Genomic DNA, 23,729 nt, shown 5'->3' on the forward strand with positions numbered 1-23,729 from the left:
GGCTACAACCGTCTGTACTCTTTTGGAACAACTTTCAGCTACTCCTCAACAGGTTAAATTGTTTATAAAATAAGTAAGAAATGTTTTTTAAATGTATGAACCATTTTCAGGGTATATTTGGAGAGCACTGGAAAAGTTTTAAATAAATAAATTATAAACTATGACTAAATATAAAAACTGTTCACTCACTTATTACACAACTTAGTCCAATAACAACACTAAATTTTAGTACAATTATTACACGTTTCACTTATCACAACACAAACATAATAAATTACTAAACACTCCTTGCGCTTACTTGTAATAGTCAGAACAACACTGTACAGAGTGGCATAACATTAGTAATAGAATAGAAAAAGAACAGTCAAGAATGAGAGGTTATACAAATCAGCAGCCGTTAGAATTTTTGAGCCCAAATGCACATTTCCATAAACTAGGATTCTTCTTCTACTATTTTACATAAATTCGAGAAAATAAACAGATATCTGCAATGAATACAATCATCAGTTATACCAAGGTCAAATATATCCGACGTCTACCAGATCAAATGTTACTAAAACTAGTTTCTATTGTTACATTGTTTTATTCACTAACCAGAATGATTGGATCTCTGCTGCCCTTGCACCAAATTGATTCTTCCTGTTTTAAAAAAATGATTTGGGAATAAAACAGCAAAAGAGAAAAGTTTGAACATTTATTAGTACAAAATACCTTTTGTATTGCTAAGATTGAACGTTAACGTTGGGTACTTTTTGCAATTTGTTCCTTCAACACAAGAATACTCTGTCTCTGTTCTGGAGGTAGCATTGCAATTTGGTCATCAGACAGCTGGAGTACTTGCATGATAAGTGCCGCCTGAAAATATATAAATTAGATTTAAACATCTTATAGATATATCAGTACATTGGCAAAGCCAGATATTTCTGATCTAATGTTGCTTTATTTGCAAATGCAGTTTGATATATTAAGATTGTGTAAAATACTATACATATGCATACCAATATGTTTGTAATCATCTACACTTACGAGGGGGTACCCAAAAAAAACCGGAATTATTTTATAAAAATTATATATTATCAAATTTTTTACAATACGAGCTTATCTCCTTCAAAATAATCTCCATTACAACTAATACACTTGTCCCAAAGGTATTTCCATTGATTAAAACATTTTTTGTAGTCATCTTTAGAAATGGCTGCAAGCTCGAGCTTCGTTTTTTTCTTAACCTCTTCAATGCTGTCAAATCGTTGACCTTTCAAGCCTCTTTTCATGTGTGGAAATAAAAAAAAAGTCGCATGGAGCGAGGTCAGGCGAGTAAGGTGCGTGGGGCAGCGGAACCATGCCGTTTTTGGCTAAAAACTGCCTAACTGAGATGGCTGTGTGTGCCGGTGCGTTGTCGTGGTGGAAGAACCAGTCTCCAGTCTGCCACAAATCGGGTCTTTTCTGGCGAACTTTTCGCTGAACCGAGCTCCAAGTTAACCCACTACTCTCTGATAGTTCCTCAATTGTCTGTCGACGGTCGGAGAGCACAAGTTCACGAATTTTCTCAACATTTTCGTCCGTTCGAGAGGTTGATGGACGTCCAGAACGAGGTTTGTCTTCAATCGACATGTCGCCATTTTTAAATCGAGCGAACGACTCGTAGACCTGAGTTTTCCCCATAGCATCATCTTTGTAAGCTGTATTCAACATTAAAATAGTTTCTGCAGCATTTTTACCAAGTAAAAAACAAAATTTCACAGCTGCACGTTGTTCACTTAAACTTGCCATGACAAAAAACGAAACAAGAGCAAAACAGGGTTAGCGAAAACAGTCACTACGAACGAACAGAATGCACTAGGACAATGGAACTGAGGTCACTGAGCTCGCAATGGGTTGCGCGACACACGCCTAGCGGCAGGAATGTGTACTACACGCTGCCGGCTGCCAGCAATACAATTCCGGTTTTTTTTTTGGGTACCCCCTCGTATAGTCTTAATATCTATGAACTTAGCCTCCTTGGAAGGATTCCATTAAAAATGGCAAAATACATGGGTTAGCTTAATAATTAATTTTTAATGCAATTTGAAACATACTGACATACGTTTCTTTTAGGGGATGAAACAGGCTAAAAGATCTTTTTATTTTTAGATATGACAGGTGCATGACTCTTAACCTTTTGGGACTCTTGTACAAACTTAGTCCGACATTGTTATCTCGGCTGTTCCAGTGCAAAGCCGGACTCAGTCCGTCATCTGTTGCAACGTAAATATCTAACCAAAAAAGTCATTCAGACTCATATTTGTTCAATGTAACATCTGTGTAGATCTTGTGAAAGTGTTTTAAATAATCAGTCGCAAGTTAACTTTCTCTACATTTTCACTTTCATCATTATTACGATGTGTAGTTGTTAATTTCTGATATTTCTGTGTAGTGTTTATTTTTAACTGATCAACAACTTGTAGCATCTGCTGCTGTTTGGTTAAAAATTTGTTTTGAATTCTTTTGTTTAGGAATAGACACAGATGTATTATGATTATTAAGTTGTGAACAAGAAACACGTAAAGTGAGTTTTCATTTTGAATTGTTTTAGTGATGCAATTGTTTTGTACGATAAACACATTGAGGATGCACTGTTTTATTTTGATAGTGGCAATGATGATATTGATCCTGATTTTGCTATTTCTGAGGACGAAAGTGTTAAGTGATCGTGATTTAGATGACGAGGCTGAACAATAACTTTCAGCACAGGTAGGGTTATGCCTTGGCCCACGCAAACCTGGACTCCATCCTAATTTGTGCTTTGACAAGTATAATACTACAAAAAACTACAAATAGGAAGCCTAAGCATAACTGTGGGGTGATGTGTATATTTTGTAAATAGGGCCAGACAGTAAATTTTCTTTATGTTCATTTAAATATTATGTACAGTTCAATAAGCCATTGTAATAGTAACAACTCATTTATTTTTAGTTTTTTTTATGTTTTTAACCCTTTGACTGGTAGGTTTTTTTTTCTCAGCAAGTGATCTAAAAAGTGAGTTTTTTAAATTTTTGATTTTTTTTAGGTGATTTGGGTTTGGTTTTGGTATCTCAGGGAAGCACCTCAGCCAAAAATTTGTCTGTAAGTCTTTCTCCCACCATTTTACGTAATCAGTTATTACACAAACAGCCATGTTTATTTACTCACAGTAAACATAACAAAACGTTTATAATCAAGGTAACCGGTAACGTAAAAGTGAAATCACAACCTGTATTCACTACACAAACAGAAATAGAATCAGCTGATAGAATACCGTCATATGGCTTGAATACCGTCAGTTGGGTCTGAAAGAAATAAATAAAAGAACAACTGCAATCTAGTGGGAACGACAAAAACTACTTGAAACGGTTTCTTATTTATTTTGCTTGATCGTATTCGTATTCAAGCGAGAGAGATTATTCATCAAGAAACATTATTATGAAAACCGTTTAGCACCATAGTGCTTCCCGCACTGCTATCGGGATTACTACAGGTGGCACGTAGGAGTTCCCGAATCTGTTGCGGGATTACTAGTCAAAGGGTTAAGTAGCCTACTTTGTTTGCGTTACAGATCCATTACCTCTGGTTCTAGAAATCAAGCACTGATAATAAATAAATATTGTAAAGTACCAAAATATAATATTGTAAATAATATATATTGTATCAGAAATAATTACCTTTTCTTGGTCTGAGGCACCAGTCCCCATATTCGGCCCCAATCCAGGACCCAGGCGGGGCACGTTGGGCGGGCCCACCCCAGGTTGGGGCACAGGAGCAGGGGGCATGACTGGTCTCGGAGCTCCAGGCATGGGTCCAGGGGGCATTCCTGGCATGCCTATAAATCATTGCATAATCATAACAACAAGAAATGTGTAGAGGGAAACATCATAAAAGTACAAATTTAAATCTTACACTTTGCTTTAAATACACAACAGTAAAATTGTAATAGTGTTGTACAGTTTGTAAAAGCCCTTTTGAAATTGTTTACAAATTGTATATAGCAAAACAAATCTTAACTCCAGAAAAAACTGTTAAAAGAAATTCAATTCTATCACTACATTGACAAAAACCACACTAAATCCTACACTTAAAGTTACTTTTGAAAGTAAGCAAACATTATTATTATTATGAACATTGGTAATTTCCTATCCACCCTGTTCGAACAGTGATCAGAACTTACTTGGGGCTCGAGGATCTCTCTGGAAACGGTCACCCATTCCCGCTCTTGGGTCTCGAGCAAAACTAAAAAAAAAAAACACATGCATTATAAAATTTAAAATCGTAATAATCGATTTTAATATTTACACTACTGTATAGCTTTCAATTGTTTCTTAAGCTTAATGCTCCCAAAATCCGATACATTGGACGTCCTAGTTTACTTTTATTACAAAAGTCTGAGACCCAATATATTGGATCTCCTAGACTGCTGACAACCAATACAATTGGATATCCTGGTTTATTCCTACACTGTTGAGGTCCGATACATTGGATATCCTTGTTTATTCCTAGCTAATATCCAATATATATTTTTATGCAATGTGCGTCAATTACCACAAAACTATATTAAAGGATGCAGAACAAACTGACTTCATGAGAAAATAGTTTTAAACATCTCAGAAGTTATAAAATCAGCTTTATCACAAAGAAAGGTGAAAACATGGGGACATTTTATAATTCCTGATAAGCCATGGTAATAATTCTTTTTTGGCATCAATAAGGTATGTTCACACAAAAAAAAATAAAACATTAAACTACTTGCATCATTATTTTTTGAACATAATTCCATTATATAAAAATATGTGTGTGTATTTAAACACAATGAGTGTGATTTACATTTATTACTTTAGTTACCTGAAATGGAGACTAAACTTTGTGTTAAACCTTTTGAAGACAAATATTATTTTTATTAACATTTAAGCTATTAAAATGCAATGTTCATTTCTATGTACACTATTAAAATACAAATTCATATTTAATTAATTGTTAAATTTAACTACAAATGTCTAAATCATCATTTATTGGTTTCAGAAAATGCATATGAAAAGAAAATGTAGGATAAGCCATAAACCTTTTACTGATCAAGTTAATAATTTACACATTGCTGTTCAAATATTTCAAAAATTAACTAATTAATGTATTTTTTATTATATAGGATTATATATTATATTTAATACGTTGGACGTACATCAATGTATTGAAATGAAAAATGTCTATTTATTTGAGGTGGAGTTAGGGTTGTTTTAAGCTCTGTATATACAAACCTTTCTGCTGATTTATCCATTAGCAGTCTAAGAAAACACCAAATACATATATTAGGCTAAGGAGAGAAAAAAATCAGTGAACATATATAAAATGATATCTATTACAAGAGTTCAATATTGCATGTAAAGACAGTGTTTCGTTTATGTCATGATATATTTTTTATATGAAGTTTTAAAAATGTTTTAACATTTTAACTATACTATTCTTCTATGTTAATAAAAGATTTTATACAATTATAGTAACACAATTTTATAAAGTTTTACCAAATATTATATTTTTTTTACTAGACAGCTTTTAATAATAACCAACATTGTTTGAAACATATTATAACTGAAAATTAAATATTATTTTAGTATTTATGGTTGAAAGATTCAGAACTTTAATAAAATTTTGACTGATTCTATTTTAGGTTTTTTGTATAAATATAAATATATAAGTTGAAAATAAATATAAATATAAATTGAAGTATCAAAAACTTAGTTTAGTTAAAAAGTGTTTCTATCTAAGATATTTCAAGTGCCATAGTTGAGTTTTACTTGTGCCCTGATCAAGAAAATGTATAACAACAAAAAAAACTTCAATTAAAAAGAAATTCCATGAATACATTTAAATCTTCCCTAAAATGCTACCTCATTAACCGGGCATACTATTCTTGATGACTACTTAAATGAATAACAGTTGTTTACGAGTACTTATTACTGATTCTTTAGACTAAGCTTTGCAGATATATAACTATTTCTTTATTGGTTTAATTTAGTTTATTTTAAACATTGACAATTTACATGTTTATCTTTAGCTATGCTGAAAATTATAAACCTATGTGAAGCTTATAATAAATAAAATAAAAAAAGGCCTGGGGCCATATTAAGCCAGTTGTAGTGTAATATAATATAACTTAGTGTTCAACCACCCTTAGATAGCCCACTGCTTAAACTTGAAAAAGATGCTACCGTCCTAAGATGGAAAATTATAATAGTTCTGTTCTTGAAATTATAGTGTTGATAAACTCACTGGTCGTTGGGTGGAGGGAACTGCTGGGGAGGCATCCTGAGGTCCTGGTCTCCCATAGTACGAGCCAGCCGAGGATCCATGGCCCTCATGTCTAGGTCTCCTGCTCCTGCAATAATCAATTATTACAAGAATTATATTAGCAAACATTAGTTTTTTGGTTTATGTTCCACCAATAAAATGTCTAAATGTTTTCAATTAGTAAGCAGTAGTAGTATTTACTCTTTAGGTCAGATATTCGGGCATGTGATATAAATGTGAGAAATACTATTATTATAATATTATACAGACATGCTTGTAACTGTTGAAAAATACTAACGTACGGTTATCAAGATAGTTCAAATTTTATTTTCCTATTATGTTCTTTTAAATTAAAATAATTGTATTATTAATAATACAATTATATAATTGTAATATAATTGATTATTATATTTGTAATTGTATATACTATAAAAATATTCTACATCTTTGAAATGTGAATTTCTACCGACATTTTATAATTGTGATAACACTAAAAATTATCAACTTTAAAACGTGTAAAAAAATCAAACACCCAATTTATTTACTGTAATAAAAATATTATTTTTATTGTAAAACCAATAAAAATTTAGGATTATGTTTTTTATTTATAGTGTTTAATGAAATAAAACATTTTGCATCCGGAATTTTTTATAAGGGACGCTATTCATAAGCAAAGAGAAGGGAAAAAAAATGTTTTTAAATTTTGGTAGTAAGTATATTTGTTATGACTAATTTTAATTTTTACATTTGATTTATAAAAAGATGCCGTGTTTGCTGTTACAAAATTCATTTATGTAAAAGCTGTTGAAAAATCATTAATTTTTACCAAAAACTAGGGGAGTTGCAGGCAAAAATGTAAAATAGTGCACAACAGCCTTAAGGAAATCTAGTATTCTTTGGTAATATCTGGGTAAAAGTAGCCAGTATTCCTCATACACAAAGAAAACACTTGGGTCTGGTACCCTATAGGTTAACCTTTTCATGTAAGCACACAACATAAGCCATGTATTCAAGTTCAGCAACTCCTGAGTACAAATTTGGTCAGTCACAGGCCAGTGGAGAAGCAAACAATCAAAAACTGTTTAAAAGATGCCAAATGTATCTATTCAGATAATAATAAACATTCTCTTTATTTTAAGTTCATCAATCAAGAGTTTTATTATCCATCAAGAAAGCGTACAATATACTTGTTTCTCAGTCACATTTGAAACATTAGAGTTCTTTTATATTGTATAAATTTATTTGAAATATCTCTGATCGTGAACCATCGTTGTTCTCGAACCTGGTGATTGATTTGTTCAACATCGGTAACCACAGGTGCCTCAATTCACATACATACACAGGCCACTTTGTTTTTCGTTATGACATTACAGTAGAGTCCCGTTAATCCGACCTAATTGGGACCGAGCCCTATTCGGATTATGTAATTGTTCGGATTAGCCAGAATTACAGAAAAATACGGTTTTAAAACTTGAGATGGGTCTATTTTGTTATAGAATTATCAACATTGTTTATTAAAACATGTTTTCTGACTGTTGCATTGTATTTCTTGACAAATAAACGTGTTTGCGAATACTAAGCACATTTACCGTATTTAGTGTGAGAGTTCTATTGTTAAGCAATGTGAGTGTACTGGATATTGTACGGGTCCACGCGCTACGGGACGACAAGAACCTGGGTGATAAAGGAGAGTTGGTGCCACACGCAGACGGTGCAGCAGCGCTTAACCTTGCACTACGATACTTATAGCAACAGGCTACTGCTACACCTGCCGATATCATGTTTACGACACGATGGTGAAACTACGCGTCATCCAATAGACTCTCTTCAATGCGACAGAAGACAATAACTGAATTTATGTCTTTTAACAATTAATATTGTACTCAATAATAATATCAGTACTGTACGTCCAATTTTTGTTTGATTTCACTTCTTAATACAGTAATTTAACTCTATAAGTTTCAATTTGGTACTGTATTTAACTTCATTATTTATGTACTGTACCGTACACAATTTGTCTTAATAAAATACTGTATGTCTATTTAATTAAAGTTTTCTTTGTTTATGTACGAAATGATGCACCCATTTTTATTTTTTAAGTAATTAGTTCCTATAACTGTTCATTATCGTTATAAATAATTCCTCCTGGACCTGTTCGGATTAACTGACGTTCGGATTACACGTGTTCGGATTAGCGGGACTCCACTGTAATTCATTCTTCAAAAAACAATTGGCACCTTTTTTACTGCAGTATAACTCATAATGACTTCTCCTTACACAGAACACCACGATTAATTTCTATCGGTTACATTTTCTTTACCAAAATAAATCGAACGATGCTATGTACTTTACAGTTGGCGGAAGAGTTGATTGCGGTGGCCATTTTGAACACTAGTTTAGAAAGTTAGAATGGTAATGACCTTCACTACAACACTGCCATATGCATACTGAACATAGCTGTACAGTGCCACTCTGATCGCACTGCTGACTCCATCCGTTCGGTGACCAGATTTCTCACCAACTTACTTTCTGAATGACCCTCATATGACGATTTGTTATAATGAAGATTACTTATTTACTTCCATTCTCGTTAAGATTAAACTTAACACTGATTCTACTGGTACATTCTTGAAATCACCTATTAGTACCTATAAAACATAATTTTAGTTAAAAGGATAATTGTTTAAAGAATAGTAAATTTCTTCCCACGTTTCAAATTAGGAACAGTTTTATTATACTAAAAGATGAAAGAAAATCCCATCTGTTTTTGTTCAGAATTTTAGGAGAAAAAACATTTTTTCAACCTGATCCCACTACAGCCACAAAATAGCACTACCAACCTTAATTCACACAAGAGATGAATGATAGGCAGAGTGATATAAATTTGTATCCTTACATTCAACTTCCCTCTTATGCTGTAGAATACCTTTGAGGTTGATTACAGAACTAGTAGTGACAGTAGTACACTTTACCTCCAAAAGTTTGTTGAGGCATTCCAGACATCTGAGGTTGCATAGAATTGGGGGGCATCTGAGGAGGCATTGCATTCTGCATCTGGGCAGGTACAGGGTTTGGCATCTGTTGAGGCATTGGAGGTACAGCAGCTGCTGGCAGTGGAGGACCAGTATTGCGTGCGGGTTGGGACCAGTGTGGGTGTGGAGGCTGCTCTGGTGGATACTCTGGAACCGGCGGACGGGGGACTACCTGAGGGGCAGGCACTGGGGCAGGAGGGCGGTTCCCGTCCACTGGCATCAGAGGCTGCACCACTTTGTTAGCTTTCTGGAGCATTGTCTGCAAAATAACATTGTCTTAGTGCATAAGCGATTTTTAAATAAATATAATCTATGATGGCTCCCAACCAAGTATTTTGTTTAATAGATGAATTAAACTGATATGAACAATAAAGAAACTTACAACTGCTGCCTGTGGATCTACTATCCTCATCACAACTTGAGCCTGGAGAAGAGCATATGCCAATTGAGGGTTTTGTAGAAGCATTTGTCTTGCTTCTGTTGGATTATTCTGAAAATTAAATATACTTTAAGATATAAATGTACTAAATCAGATTGCACAATATATCTGTTTTATGCTAGTCTGAAATGTTTTTGACAGTATGTAGCCATTGCTTTATTCACTTAAATGACTTACCTGAACGCAAAGCTTCATTTGTCTCATGAGCTCAAACATCTGCTCTGGTGGCAAAGAGGCCACGGCCTTGCTGATAGCCTCCGGGGCTTTTTCTGGACTAACAGCCTCACCATACTGATTCTCCACTGGAGGGCCCTGGAGCAGACCTGCAAATATCTAGTTTTGGTTTCTGTTCATCTTGTGGTAATTCGAGGTGTGGCTATTAAACAACTAGACTGACACTGCTGTGGATCAAAGAGGCATGTGTCAACAGCTGTTTAATGTGAACCTTTCTCTTTAGTATGCATCTGGTCTCGCTTCAGTAAACAACACCGTTTAGTCAGAGTCTACGTCACCGTTGTTGTTTACTTTTTTTGGCCAGACAAAATAGTTAGTGTAATAGTACAGTAACAAAGAAAAACTGCTACTGAAACTTATAATTACTGAAAGAAGTGTAAGGCAGTGAATGTTTTTCACGGGCACGTGTTTTTGAATGGTTTAAGTGTTTTAAAGATGGCAGAGAAGACTTTGAAGATAATTCACGGCTAGGTCACCCTTCAACATCAAAAACGGATGAAAATGTCTAAAAAGAATGTGTACAGCAAATTTTACATGTGAAAAGTGTGTGCTAAAATGGTGCCTAAGATTCTAACATTTAAACAACAAAAAGATCGTAAAAATGTTTGTTCTGACACTTTTTAAGTGATTGAAAATGACCCAAATGTTTTGAAAAAGATAATAACATGTAATGAAATGTGGTTTTTTACTTATGATCCAGAAAAAAAGCGCCAATCCATGGAAGAATCCAACTTCATTAAGAGCCATAAAAGCTATGCAAGTCAGTGCTAAGTCAAAATTTAAAGCAATGATAATTGTTTTTTATATCCATGGAATTGTGTACCTTCACCTAGTTTCTGAAGATCAATAATTAATCAATATTACTACCTTGAGGTACTTTCTAAACTATGTCAAAAAGTAAAGAAAAACACCCTGAAATGTGGAAAGGATAAATCATGGGTTCTACAGCATCCCAGTGTTAGAACATCCACCTTATTCACCAGATCTTGCACCATGTGACTTCTACCTGTTCCCTAGGGTGAAATCTGCATTAAAACAGTTGAGTCTGTGGAAGCTGTTAAACAGAAAGTGGTACATGTCCTGAAGGAGCTGACAGAACATGACTTCCAACAATGGAAAATTCGCATGGAGTGGTGTAGGGATAGAAAAGGAGTGTATATATGAAGGTGATAATGTATAAAGTAAAAATACTTTTTTTACATCAGTTGTGTTATTTAATAGCCAAACCTCATACAAAGACCATCTAAATATACTGATTAAGTACATAACACTTAATGTCACAACATAATCTTACATCATACAGTATGAAATCTTCTAACTGCGTAGGCAAATGTTCAGAAACATTTTGCATTACCTTAACCAACTGTGACTTTTAGATATAGAATATAATCAATCACCACTATCCAATACACAATGAGTTTATAAACTCTGTATAGAAACTTTGTAAACTTATTCTTTAGGTCAAAATTTTAAAAATGATCCAATAAATACACCTAAGCAACGGCAATAGAATTAACACTTTGTTCCTTTCTTAAAATGTAACGAATATGTCATTAGTCAATCTACATTTTACATATGGCTTCTGCCTTTCTACAAGGGGTTTGAGTAATCCACCCTTATCCCTGGATACTTTTCTTTATTCTTAATGATTGTGGATCAAGTGCAGGGAGTAATGTTAAATTATGTTGTAATGTAGTAATACTTTTTCCTCGGATTGTCTTCAAAACTTTTAACATCAAACACAATTAAATTCATGAAACAGATATTTCCTTGAGGTTTTTGTTTCCCCACTCCACATTCGAACAGCTAATAAAACCAAGACAGTATTGTAAACACTCAAGCTGTCAAATGAATGGTAAACAATATTAACATCAAGCTGGAAATAAGCTGGCTCATGACTGACTGACAATTGATCAAGGAGGGGAAAGGGGAAGCAGATGTTATGATCATAAGTCATACAATCCACAAAAACACGTTACAACAGTGATAGAAGTATGGAAATTTGTCAGTTAGCGGATTGTGTTTGCTATATAGCTGTTATATACACAAAAAATATGTAGTATAATAAAGAATATATGTTACTGCTCTCAAATAAAAAAATTTGTATTTTTATTACCGGATTGTATAATCTAAATAGAAAGTCTACATTACACATAAAAGACAGAACATGCATTCTGATTGTCAATTAGCGGGATCGTTCAAGATCCTAAGGTCTTCGATCATGGTGAACATGTTAATTTATCCTACCTGTAAAAGAAACATATCGAAACTTTTTTGTAAACATGTCTTCCTGTATTTTTTTCAATCATGCTTCCCATATTTTAATAACGAAAAAACAGTAACATATATTTAATAGGTAACACATTTTCCAATATTAACACATTCACTGCGGGTGACGAGCATGCTCGTCATGCGAAATTGGCGTGCCTGGCGGTGGACGAGCGAGCCCGGCATAGGGCAGCTGCTTTCATATTGCCTCAGTGTGAGCTGAGCAGTTGGCCAGGAAGACTGTAACACTCATAGCGAGGTGTGCCTGTTTCGTTGAGTCAGTTGGTGCAATTCTCGCCAGTTCGCCATTTTCGTTTGTTGGGTATGCTTTGCGATATTGTGTGAGTGGATTATAGTGTCTGTTGACTGTGTAAGTGAATGTACTCATAATGGAGGAAGACGATAATGTTATTGACGATAATTTTTCATCTAGTGAAGACAATGAGTCGAGTTCGAACAGTTCTATGGACGATGGGCCACCCCACCCCAATATGTGTAATTGATGTACTATCTACGTGTAATTGATGTACTATCTACGTGTAATTGATGTACTATCTACGTGTCATTCATGTACTATATAAGTGTGATTCGCGAATGTTTGTGCCGAAACCTAGTACGCTGCGAGCACATACAACACGGGGACCGGCACCCGGTGCGGATGACAAGCAGACTCGCCACGGACATGATGTCACCAGTTCCAGCCAACGAAGCTTCCGGGATACCTTGGACAACCCTTTTGGCTATCCTGACTCCGTTTTGGGTAAGTAAAAACAAAAAAATCCCGCATTTTCTGTCGCCGGTAATTTTGACATCTGCAGTGAATGTGTTAATGTAATATTGTGAGACCTTTCAGAATCGAGGATTCCATCATCAGGCAACTTCACAAAATGTTTCAATAGAGATATTTTTCCGTACATCTAAAAAAAGGTTTCTCTTAAATATTACGCAGTATCATAGAATCTATTAAAATGAGAACTAGGATTGCTAGTTGAAAAAATTAATGTTTACCACAAATTCTTACCATGTTACACAAATACTTACTCTGCATTTCCAGACGAGATTTTTCTGTACAAGCGTTGTCAACTCGAAGCATTCGACCACCAATCTCATAGCCATTTAAGTTTCGCATAGCACTGAGTGCAGTCTCTTGGTCTTTGTACTCGCAGAATCCATATCCCTTAGGTTTCCCAGTCTCTCTGTCAAACACCAGTCTGCAAAAGTAAGAGATAAATAAGTTATATTTTCAATCTGATTGATCCACCGATCTACAAATTATAAAACAAGGAGTATATATAATAGGCCTATTCACAATATATGACTATTCCAAGATGAAATCCTCAAGCCGCGTGTAAGAAAACGTTGTGACCATGAACACTTTTATTTCCTTTTCATTACCAGTGCCGATTTGAAACTGTATAGAAAGTTTTATCAAAATCGGCTAGTACGTTTTTGAAGCACGGCCATCCATAGATTGGTTTTGTCAGCACATAGGCTGTTAAATCGATGTGGCTCCGAAAATAGGAACAGCCTAAGAATGTGGGCTGTAGTGTACTATAGTAAACATGTATTGAATGTCTATAGAAGGTTTTATCAAAATCGGCTCGTACATTTTTGAGGTACGGCCATCTTTTTTTTCCAGTATTTGACATGTAAAAATCGATAAAATCTCCGAAAATAGGTGCGTCCTAAGAATGAGGGTAGTAATATAATACAATACACAATGTATTGAATGTGTATGGAGAGTTTTATTGAAATCTTAACCTATGTTTTTGAGGTACAGTAATTTATAGATTTATTTTGTCTGCATTTGGCTTGTGAAATTAAGTACACTTTGCTTTTGAAAACCGGTATTTTTAGTTTTAGAATGCCTATTAAGTAGATTCTATAAATTTTTTTGTTTGTACTTTTTGTTTTTAAATAATAAAATTAATTTTGTTTTGTTAATTGAACTGGTTCAGGAACTAGGTTAGTGGTAGTCAAGAACTAGGTCAGGAGTAGTTCATAAACCAGGTTAGGATTCGTGTCAGAGGATTAGTTCTTATTTTGAATGGAATCTATGGGCAGTTTCATACTGCTTTACCAGCTACAAAGACAGGAAGAAATGAAGGAAAGGATATTACGGAAAGGAATTTTATGTGTGCTGGCATCCAAAATACTGATCCTTATTTAATTGACCAAATTCCCACACACAGGTTACATAACATGTGTAGGCCCTGCTGCTCTAGTGAGCTTTTACTCCATCTAACTGATGTTTATAAGATCGCCTCTGATAATTTTGGTCTTATCTTGTAGGCAACTAACATGTTCAACCTGAACTCACCAAGAACTCTGTCTTCAGAGACTAACAAATTCTGCAACTATATGATCGTGCATGACGGAAAAATAACGTTAATGGCCTCTAAACTTATTCTTCTAAGACAGAGCCAACCTTAGCGACTAGTATTTATATTGACATTTTGCCAACTTCGCGGCATGTAAACTTAACTCAGGATTCAAATAAATGCAGTAGTTACTTACTTGAAGGATAATACTGGTCCAACTTCATTAAATATATCTTTTAGTTTTTCTTCTGTAGCTTCATAAGGAATGTTTCCCACTGAAAACAAATTCTAAATTTAATCAGTGAAGAGCTGAACACATAGACCATACATAGGAAAGACCCATTAAAGTAATTCTATTCCTTTCCTTCTAGTTCTCCTTTTAACAGCCGATACTGTATAGACATCAGCATTTCTACCAAAACGACCAACATCCATATAATGCACACGCTCGGATTCCTTTACTTTGCTGGTTTAAATTAAAACAAAAGCTTCAATCAAAATTCTACAAAAGATTTAGGTTTGCTGATTAAAAAGAAATGCTCTCTGGTTGTTTAAAAAATTTGGTAAAAATCTGAGAATTTTCAAAAATGGTTGGTCTTGGAGTCAGGCCAGGTTAAATGTAGGCTATGTGTTCATATTTATTATTGAGCATTATAGGAACTTACCTCTGCATGATAAAAAAAAGGATTGTGGGAAATAGGCCAAGGGTAGGTAACGATAAGCGGACCCGGTTTTTTATATCAAAGAATAAAGTCATCGATACCGAATATTCGCATCTCAAATCCTATTAGACTATCAATCGATATAAAAGTACATATAGTCCTCAATAATAATCATATGTTTTAAATTAAAATATGAATTTAATATTTACAGTGATCAAACAAATTATTATAACCAAAATTAGGAAAACTGAAGACGACCATATTTACTCCTCTCACAGTTACAGTTGTTTCTTTCCCACAAATTTCGCATAATGGGCTTTTTCGGTCCAACATGTTGAAGCCAGAAATGTTCATAGCCTACGTTTTCTAGATCCTCTTTGTTATAATAACTTTTCTAACAATCAGATATAATTATTGAGCCCAGTAGTTGTATATGCTCAAACAATGTTTTAGCATTTCAATTGGAGACTCCAGTTTCCTGGCATAAACCACAAAAACCCATTTTTTGGGTAGAACCCGGCCAGTATTGTTATTACGTTTACTAAACAAATAATCGTCTATCTCAACGATTTTACCATCACCAACAATCTTACCTTGAGTTTTCTGTTCAACAGAGAAAATTGTTTAGTGTTTAGTGACATTTCCAATTGTTTCTCGCACCAAGATATGCATGTTAATTGTTCGTACCAACAATATAGAAATCGGACCATTGTGGCAAATGGCAGCCTACTGTGAGAAAATCATGTATCCACACAAAGTCCGATTTTTTTTTCGGCACAGTCTAGTGTTACATTGCCAAAAATGGATTATTAGCATTAAAATACAATTTCATGTTATGACCATTCACACATTGTTTCAGTGACAGCAAACATCCTTTATTCTGTAAAAACGATACATCTTCTCCCTTGCTCTTTGGCAAATCTCAAATCAAAGTAACATCAGAAAGGCTCAGATATACTTACTAATCTCCCAATCACACAATGGCCAAGACCTATCACAACTGTTCCCAGTTCACGCTCTCAAGTTTCACAACAAAAAGTTACACTGCCAGTGGTGATGACTAAAGCTCCTATCGTTATTTCACTGCCTCACAGGACACCACCAGTACTAGCAAAGATTCGAAAGGAAGGTGAAAGTTATGATGAGTTTTTTAACCGATACATAGATGAATACAAACTACACATAACGTCTACAACAAGTTTATCTCTACATGACACATCAGTACAAGATATCCCTGGGGTGGCTCCCAGGTTGCTCTCAAAACTCTCCAACTCTCAAATTAGTGCTGATAATTTTTTAGAACAAAACGTGACAAAAAAAGCCAGACACAAAATAGTCTCAAACCAAAAACAAAAAATAAATTAGTAATCTTTCACCAAAACATGGACAGACTGAGCAACAAGATTGATAGATTAAACCACTTTCTATACATAAACAAGCCACATATAGTTGTACTAACTGAGCATGGTCTAAATTCCCTAATACTCAACAATGTTTGCTTGACTAACTATGTTCTGGTTGCTGCTTTCTGTAGAGAAAATCATCTCAAAGGGGGTACAGCTATATTCAAGCAAGACAACCTCGCTAATGCTGGGTGTTTACAGACCCCCCTCTGCCTCACTTGAGGAGGCCCTTACACAGATGACTCAAGTGCTGGAAGAAATTCCAAATAGCAACAATGGAATTTGCATTCTGGGGGACCTTAACGTTGATAGTCTGACACAATCAAGAGAAAAAACTGCAGTAAGTGAAATGCTTGCCACTTTCAACATAACAAGGACTCCTCTGCCCCCAACCAGAATAACCTCCACCACTGCTACTTCAATAGATGTAGTATGCACCGATCTGGACTTGGGGAAGGTTAACGTTGAGGTTATCCATACCTCGCTTTCTGATCATACAGGACAGCTCTGCAAGCTTGAAGTAGACTGTGAAGCAAAAAGACCTATTAACATGACCAGACGGATTTTCAACTTTCACAATCTCTCAAACCTATCAAACCTCCTTGCATTAAACTCCTGGGAAAGAGTCGAGTCAGCACCTACAGTAGAAGAGGCAAACTCAGTTTTCATTAGTACAATTACAACAGCACTAGACATCACATGCCCCCTTAAAAAATCAAGAATTAACAAAAGAAAACATACGCTTTACAACACAGAAGTAGATGAACTGCGAGCAGACTTCATAAGAGCTAATGAAAAATGTGCACTCAGCAAAAAGGAAGAGGACAAATACATAGCTTTTCAAAAGAATAAGGAATATGATATGAAGCTGCGAATACTCAGAAAAACAAAGTGTGAACAAAGAATAGCTGAGGCAAGTAACAAAAGTAAGGCTGTATGGGAGATTGTCAACAGTGAAAGGAAATCGAAAAAAAAAGGACTCAGAAACAGTCTGGCAGTTGAATATCAATGGTAATACAGTTGAAGACCTGAAAGAAATTGCAGAATACTTCAATGAATTCTTTGCAACTACAGCGGAGATACTCTGACCAATAACAATTCTCCCAGAACTTCAGTGATCGAGGAGCCAAGAGATCATTACGAAACAGCAATCAACGAATTCCAATTGGTAACACCAGAGGAGGTACTGAAAGTTATTTTTTCTATGAAATCCAAAACATCCACTGGAGTAGATGGGATAAATTCCAAAATATTAAAGTTCTGCAGAAATGAAGTTTGTATACCAATCGCCAGTATTGTTAACAAATCCCTAACTCAGGGTAGATGTCCTGAGAATCTAAAAACCTCCAAAGTGTACCCTCTGTACAAACTAGGTAATAAAAAGGAAGTGCAGAATTTCAGGCCCATCTCTTTAATTCCTACAGTGTCAAAAGTCATGGAAAAGGTCATACTGACACGTCTCACACAGCATTTGGAGATAAATCGCAACCTACCAGAGAGACAACATGGCTTCATATCGGGAAGATCAACCACCAGTGCCCTCATTGATTTGGTTGAGCACCTCATTGACAACCTTGAGGAGGGGAAAAATGTTTGTAGTGTTTTTCTAGATCTAAGCAAAGCTTTCGATTGCCTTAACCACAGATTATTATTGACAAAACTTAGCTTTTTAGGCATCAAGGGTACAGCACTAAAGTGGTTTGAAAGTTACTTGCAGAGTAGAAGGAACATAGTGGAGATCAAACAGGTTCTTGAGGGAAATATCAGAGTTGAAACATCCGAACCGATGGAAATTAAAAAAGGTGTTCCTCAAGGATCTGTCTTGGGGCCTGTACTGTTTGTGCTTTTCATTGGAGACCTTCAGGAGCACTTGGGGGAGGGTTGCTATCCAGTGTCATACGCGGATGACACTGTCCTCGTCACAAACAACAAGTCAGTGCAGGGACTGGAAATTGACACCTACACATCAATAACTAGAGCTATGCACTACTGCCTGAACAACAATCTGATTTTCAATGCATCCAAAACCAAACGCATCATATGGGGAAGACATAAAGATTATGTATCTTTGCCACTGGACCTAGAACAAGTGCTCTCTACAAAGCATTTGGGTGTCACAATTGACAATAGTCTCTCATGGAATCAACATGTAGACATAATGTGTTCAAAACTCAGCACAGCTCTTTTTGTTTTAAAGAGAGTTAAACACATTAGCACACCAGAAGCTACTAGAATCGCTTACTTTGCGCTTTTCGAGACACATGTTCTCTATGGAATAGTGCTTTGGGGGAGCTCTTCTATCACCAACCTTCAGCGAGTCCTAGTTATGCAGAAGCGTGCAGTGCGAATCATGGCTGATTTAAATCCTCAAGAAAGCTGTAGAGATGCTTTTAAAAACTTGGGCATACTCACAGTGGTGTCTATTTACATTACGGAGGTAATATTACTGGCTATCAGACAAAAACTGCTTGAGGAACCGTGATAACCATGAACGCCAAACAAGACATGGCAATGACTTCAATCTGCCAGCCCACAGATCAGCTCTATTTGCCAAGAAGCCAACCTATGCAGGTGCCAGGTTGTACAACATGCTACCAGGAGAACTTAAGAACCTTGGCCCACAAGTTTTAAACAGGAAAATGTTCAAGTGGCTAGTGGAAAAGACTGTATACAGCCTAGAAGAATTTATGACCATCAACACCTACTAATAAAAGTTAACATAAATGTTTCAACTTATACTTTTTAAGATTTGACGCTGTCTCTGTTCTTGATGAATATGAAAATAAAGTCTATTGTCTATTGTCTATCACTCAGAGTACTGCAAACTACTAGAACAAGTGTACAGTACGAAAACAAACATAACAATGAGCTACAGAGTTAGGCTATATATGATAACAGAGCACTGCAGTTGTGCCGGTTGATGACCTCCGAGTTTACATACTTTCACTGATTTGACTGTCCAAGCAGATAACAATTCCTATAATGTGATAATTGTGTACAGATGATAAACAAATATGTTCCACAGTATTTATAAAGTGTAACTGCCCACCCAATGTTGCTAAACCCATTTATTATCGGTGGCCTCCGTTTAATCAGAAAGTACCGGCCTTGCTGTCAGCTTGTTTAACACTAACTAGTTTTTCTTTTTTTTTTTTTTTTTTTTTTTTTTTTTTTTTAAGCTAATAAGTAGGCTATTTAATTTTCAGGTTATGGCCACTTTTATTGTTTTCTGACGTTTTTTGTATTCATTTTCTAAGCATTTTTAGTAACCCCCAGGCTCTTGAGGTTGGCCTAGGGTAGGGTACGATAAGCGGACCCGGTTTTTTATATAGAAATTTGGGTACTTTGGGATTATACCGACCACACTAGTATGAAGAACACAAAAATAGAAATTTATAGAAACAAACATGATAGAACGAAAAAACAACTCTTCAATTACAAAATTACAAACTTACAAGCATTTCCAGGTATTGTGATCGCTGTTATCTTATCTTTCTCGAGAATCCTGATTACGGCAGGCCGCGCGGCATCACGTGATTTGCACGGTACATCATTGCCTTTCCATTACAATTCAATTTATATTTCTGATTAGCCCCTCTAGAATTTGATATTTTACTGATAGGTACTATCTCGAGGGATGTTTTTCTTTCGTCGACATCAGCGCGGGGCAGCACCGAAGGTGCTGTCAATGCCCGCGCTGATGGCCGGAGGCACTCGCATTTTGGGTGGCGGAATGTGATCAAGAATAAAAACAAGTTTTTAGTGTTTTTTTTAATAAAGAGTTTAGTTTGGTAAATGATTGTTTTTGTTGAATTTTTTGTGTTTGGAGAAATGTAGAGGTAAAACACGGAAGTACAACAAAGCGATGCACCAGCTGAACGGGCGGCGAGACTGCAATCACGTTATCTACTAGACGCTCGACTTTGACCTCTGTCTGAGGATGGGGAGGGGTTTGCGATAAGACAATTCCTGTTTTATATTGACGAAATATTGTTCTACGCTAATCTAGTAATCAGTAGAAACGAAATGTGAAATAACGATTCATGTCTGGGTGTGTGGTCGGTATAATCCCAAAGTACCGAAATTTGCAAACGATATTACTTAATCATAACCATCGATATAATCAATCGATACTGATTAATTATTTTGAACTATTAACTTAAATAATCTATATCAACAGCTATAAACACTCTAAAATAATATTTTAATTTTACGTAAGTAATTCTGATTATTAATAATGGCAGTCAATTTTCGAAAAATACATGACGTTGCTTTTTCGTGGCTTCAACATGTTGGACTTGTGCGAACACAAAAATAAACATGCTACATAAAATTTACGTATTGGTAGTGACAAAGGTATATCAAAACACGGTAGTGTTCTAGGGTTAATCTATTTTATCAGCATTATCTGTGGCCAATAGCTATTCTGCCTGTTCTGTGGCCAGAAAACGGCACTCATTACGCAACTACCGCAACACATTAACTTTGATACTCCGATTTAGTTTGGAAAATTATGTCTGTTTGAGTGTGGATTATGTAAACAGTTAAAATAATAGTAATTTATTCATTTTTTTAATGGTATTTTTTTATTATCATGTAAAACCATGGAGGGTGTGAAAACTTCGTTATTTATCATTTCCAACATTTCAAAACTCATATTTTCTAGTTCAAAAGAATACTAGCAATTGGTTAATAATGCTTAATATTTTGTTGATCCAGCAAAACTCATATTTTGTTAGTCCAGCCGTAAACTTCACATTTACCAATTAATATTATATGAATAAATATAGACGTTACTAAAAGCATAGGAGTATTCATACAATTCGATCATGTCTTTTCAATTCCACTAGCCTATAACTATACTTTTAAATAGATTAATACTTACCAAATACTGATCGCATAGATTTATCCATCAAATTTTGATCCCCCATTTTGCCGGCTTCACAACCAAACACAAATCTACAAGTCTTACTACAAAACTAAAATGTTTTTGAGTTTAGTGAGCAAATAAATAACTTGAAATAAAACAGATTGTTATAAAACTTTGTAAAGCTTATCTAATTCAGACTGAGTGGAGTTTCACATCTAACACAACACAATCAACCAAATATTGTGGTTCTTGGCAAAACCAAACCGTAACAAAGTGAAAACAACACCTAGACTAACTACTGTACCGTACATAATATGAATAATCCAGCTGTAGTTCGTCCAGACCGTGAAGTTATCGTCCGTCTGTATTGTGTGCGTCAATATTGCAGTTATCAATCTGAAGGCGCTCACAAAAATTCAAAAACTGAGATAAATTGTATAAAACTAATTATTAAAAAGCGATATTTCGATATTTCACAAAATCTACACAGTTTTTCGTATTTATTATTTTCCACAAAGAGTTCCCGTTAAATGTTAAATAAATAAAAATCCCAAATATATGAAACTCAACCGTAGAAAATGTAACGTTAAATGGGCGTTCTCTACTAAAAGCCACTATTGAGACTAAACCAAACAAGTGCCCACAATAAACATTTGTACACAGACGCTCTGTAAGCTTAATTTTAATATACGAACGTATATTATTATCAAGAATAATTCTTGATACTTTCGAAGAATTATTATCAATATTGGGACCCCTACTTTTTATTTGCTATCTTGGAGGTATAACCAAAAATATTAATCGAAGTAAAATGTGTATATATGCAGATGACACTAATATGGTAGTAACGGGCAATTCGAAACGAAGAGATAGAGATTTCTGCCTATATTGAGCTTGCAGCCATTGAAGAATTATTAAAAAATCATAATCTGTTATTGAATTCAAAAAAATTCAATTTAGTACGTTCTCGACAAAACAAAATCGGCACAAAATTCAACCATCACTTATAATTGGCAATGATCTCATAACACAAGAAAATTGTACCAATTTTTTAGGGTTAATCATAGATGAACACCTTTCTTGGAATAAACATGTTAACAATGTATTATATAAAATTTCATCTGGAATCTACGCCTTACGGCGTATGTCAAAGATATGCGACCAAAGTGCTCTAAAAAAAAAAAAACACAAGTAGCAGTCGTGGGACTGCCGATAGAAGTGAAAACGGAACTATTAAGTTGAGAGTAATTAAGAATACGTTATAGTAGCAGTACATCTGTAATTGTAAATGTGACGCGTTTTTAATTTTCCAATTTTAAAATCCACGAAAAAATATTATCAAATAACTAGAAATCTATTTTACCACGCTAGTAAGATAAATCTTATACCGTAATAATACTCATTTCATAATGAAGAGGTTAAATATTAAAAACATAATTAAAATTAATAATGCTAAATTTTAAATACAAATATTCGTACAAATATTAAAAATGTTTAAAAATATATTCGTTGTTTTCATTATTCATTTATAAGTGAGTAAACACCGAGTGAACAACAGTGAGTTGAACACCGTTGTAAATAATACAGTTATTGCTACGGATAAAGTATATAATTGCAATAACAATTAAACCCACAATATTTTTAAAACTAATAAATTAGTTAAATTAACTTGGTTCTTTCGTAAAGGTATTTTTATTGCACAATAAACTAATTTATTGAGTTAATACGGTATCAGTGAGCCAATGCGCCAACTACAGTTCCGGCAGAAACGTTCACTCATCACTTCATACGCTACTACAGGCTAAACTAAACTTCCAATAAAAAAATGGTAAATTACAAAAAAAATATTCATCTATTTTCACACAACTTTCTCGCTGACAAATTTTCTCTGACCAAAAAATAAAACAATCCTCGCTTACTACTTTTTTCTTGTCATTGTAAACGCTATGTAAAATGTAAACAATAATCAAAATTATTTCGAAATTTTTTTTAATATTTAAAAATGTAACCAATAGATTGCCAATATTAAGAGCTTTAATTTGACGCATCTTACAGAATTGTACGACATTGGCTTCACTTTTAAATCGCGAGAGGAAGCCGTAAAGGTCACTGATTTTCGCAGTCTGTTTTCATACTCCGCCGGTACAGTTTTAACACAGCGAGACTGACTTTTTCATGCAGGTTAGTAGTACGCGGCCAAGTATACGGT

General features: G+C 34.8%; 1 protein-coding gene across 2 annotated transcripts; it reads right to left on the minus strand.

Moving 5' to 3' along the window:
* Nucleotides 1-681: 681 nt before the first annotated feature.
* LOC124361891 (cleavage stimulation factor subunit 2-like) lies at nucleotides 682-21,802 on the minus strand. 2 transcript variants are annotated; one of them, XM_046815946.1, is made up of 11 exons: nucleotides 21,536-21,802; nucleotides 14,782-14,860; nucleotides 13,306-13,475; nucleotides 9,940-10,085; nucleotides 9,706-9,813; nucleotides 9,264-9,582; nucleotides 6,274-6,379; nucleotides 5,262-5,288; nucleotides 4,181-4,242; nucleotides 3,678-3,835; nucleotides 682-855 (listed from the first exon to the last, which is right to left on the minus strand). In XM_046815946.1, exons 1-11 carry the CDS (start codon nucleotides 21,579-21,581, stop codon nucleotides 736-738), a joined length of 1,341 nt encoding a protein of 446 aa, XP_046671902.1. In that variant the 5' UTR covers nucleotides 21,582-21,802; the 3' UTR covers nucleotides 682-735. The 2 variants fall into 2 exon arrangements, with proteins under 2 accessions (XP_046671902.1, XP_046671903.1); XM_046815947.1 differs by lacking the exon at nucleotides 5,262-5,288 and having other exon boundaries at nucleotides 21,536-21,801.
* Nucleotides 21,803-23,729: the final 1,927 nt, after the last annotated feature.

The sequence above is a fragment of the Homalodisca vitripennis genome, chromosome 5, assembly GCF_021130785.1.
Source record: "Homalodisca vitripennis isolate AUS2020 chromosome 5, UT_GWSS_2.1, whole genome shotgun sequence".
Taxonomy (NCBI): Eukaryota; Metazoa; Arthropoda; class Insecta; order Hemiptera; family Cicadellidae; genus Homalodisca; species Homalodisca vitripennis.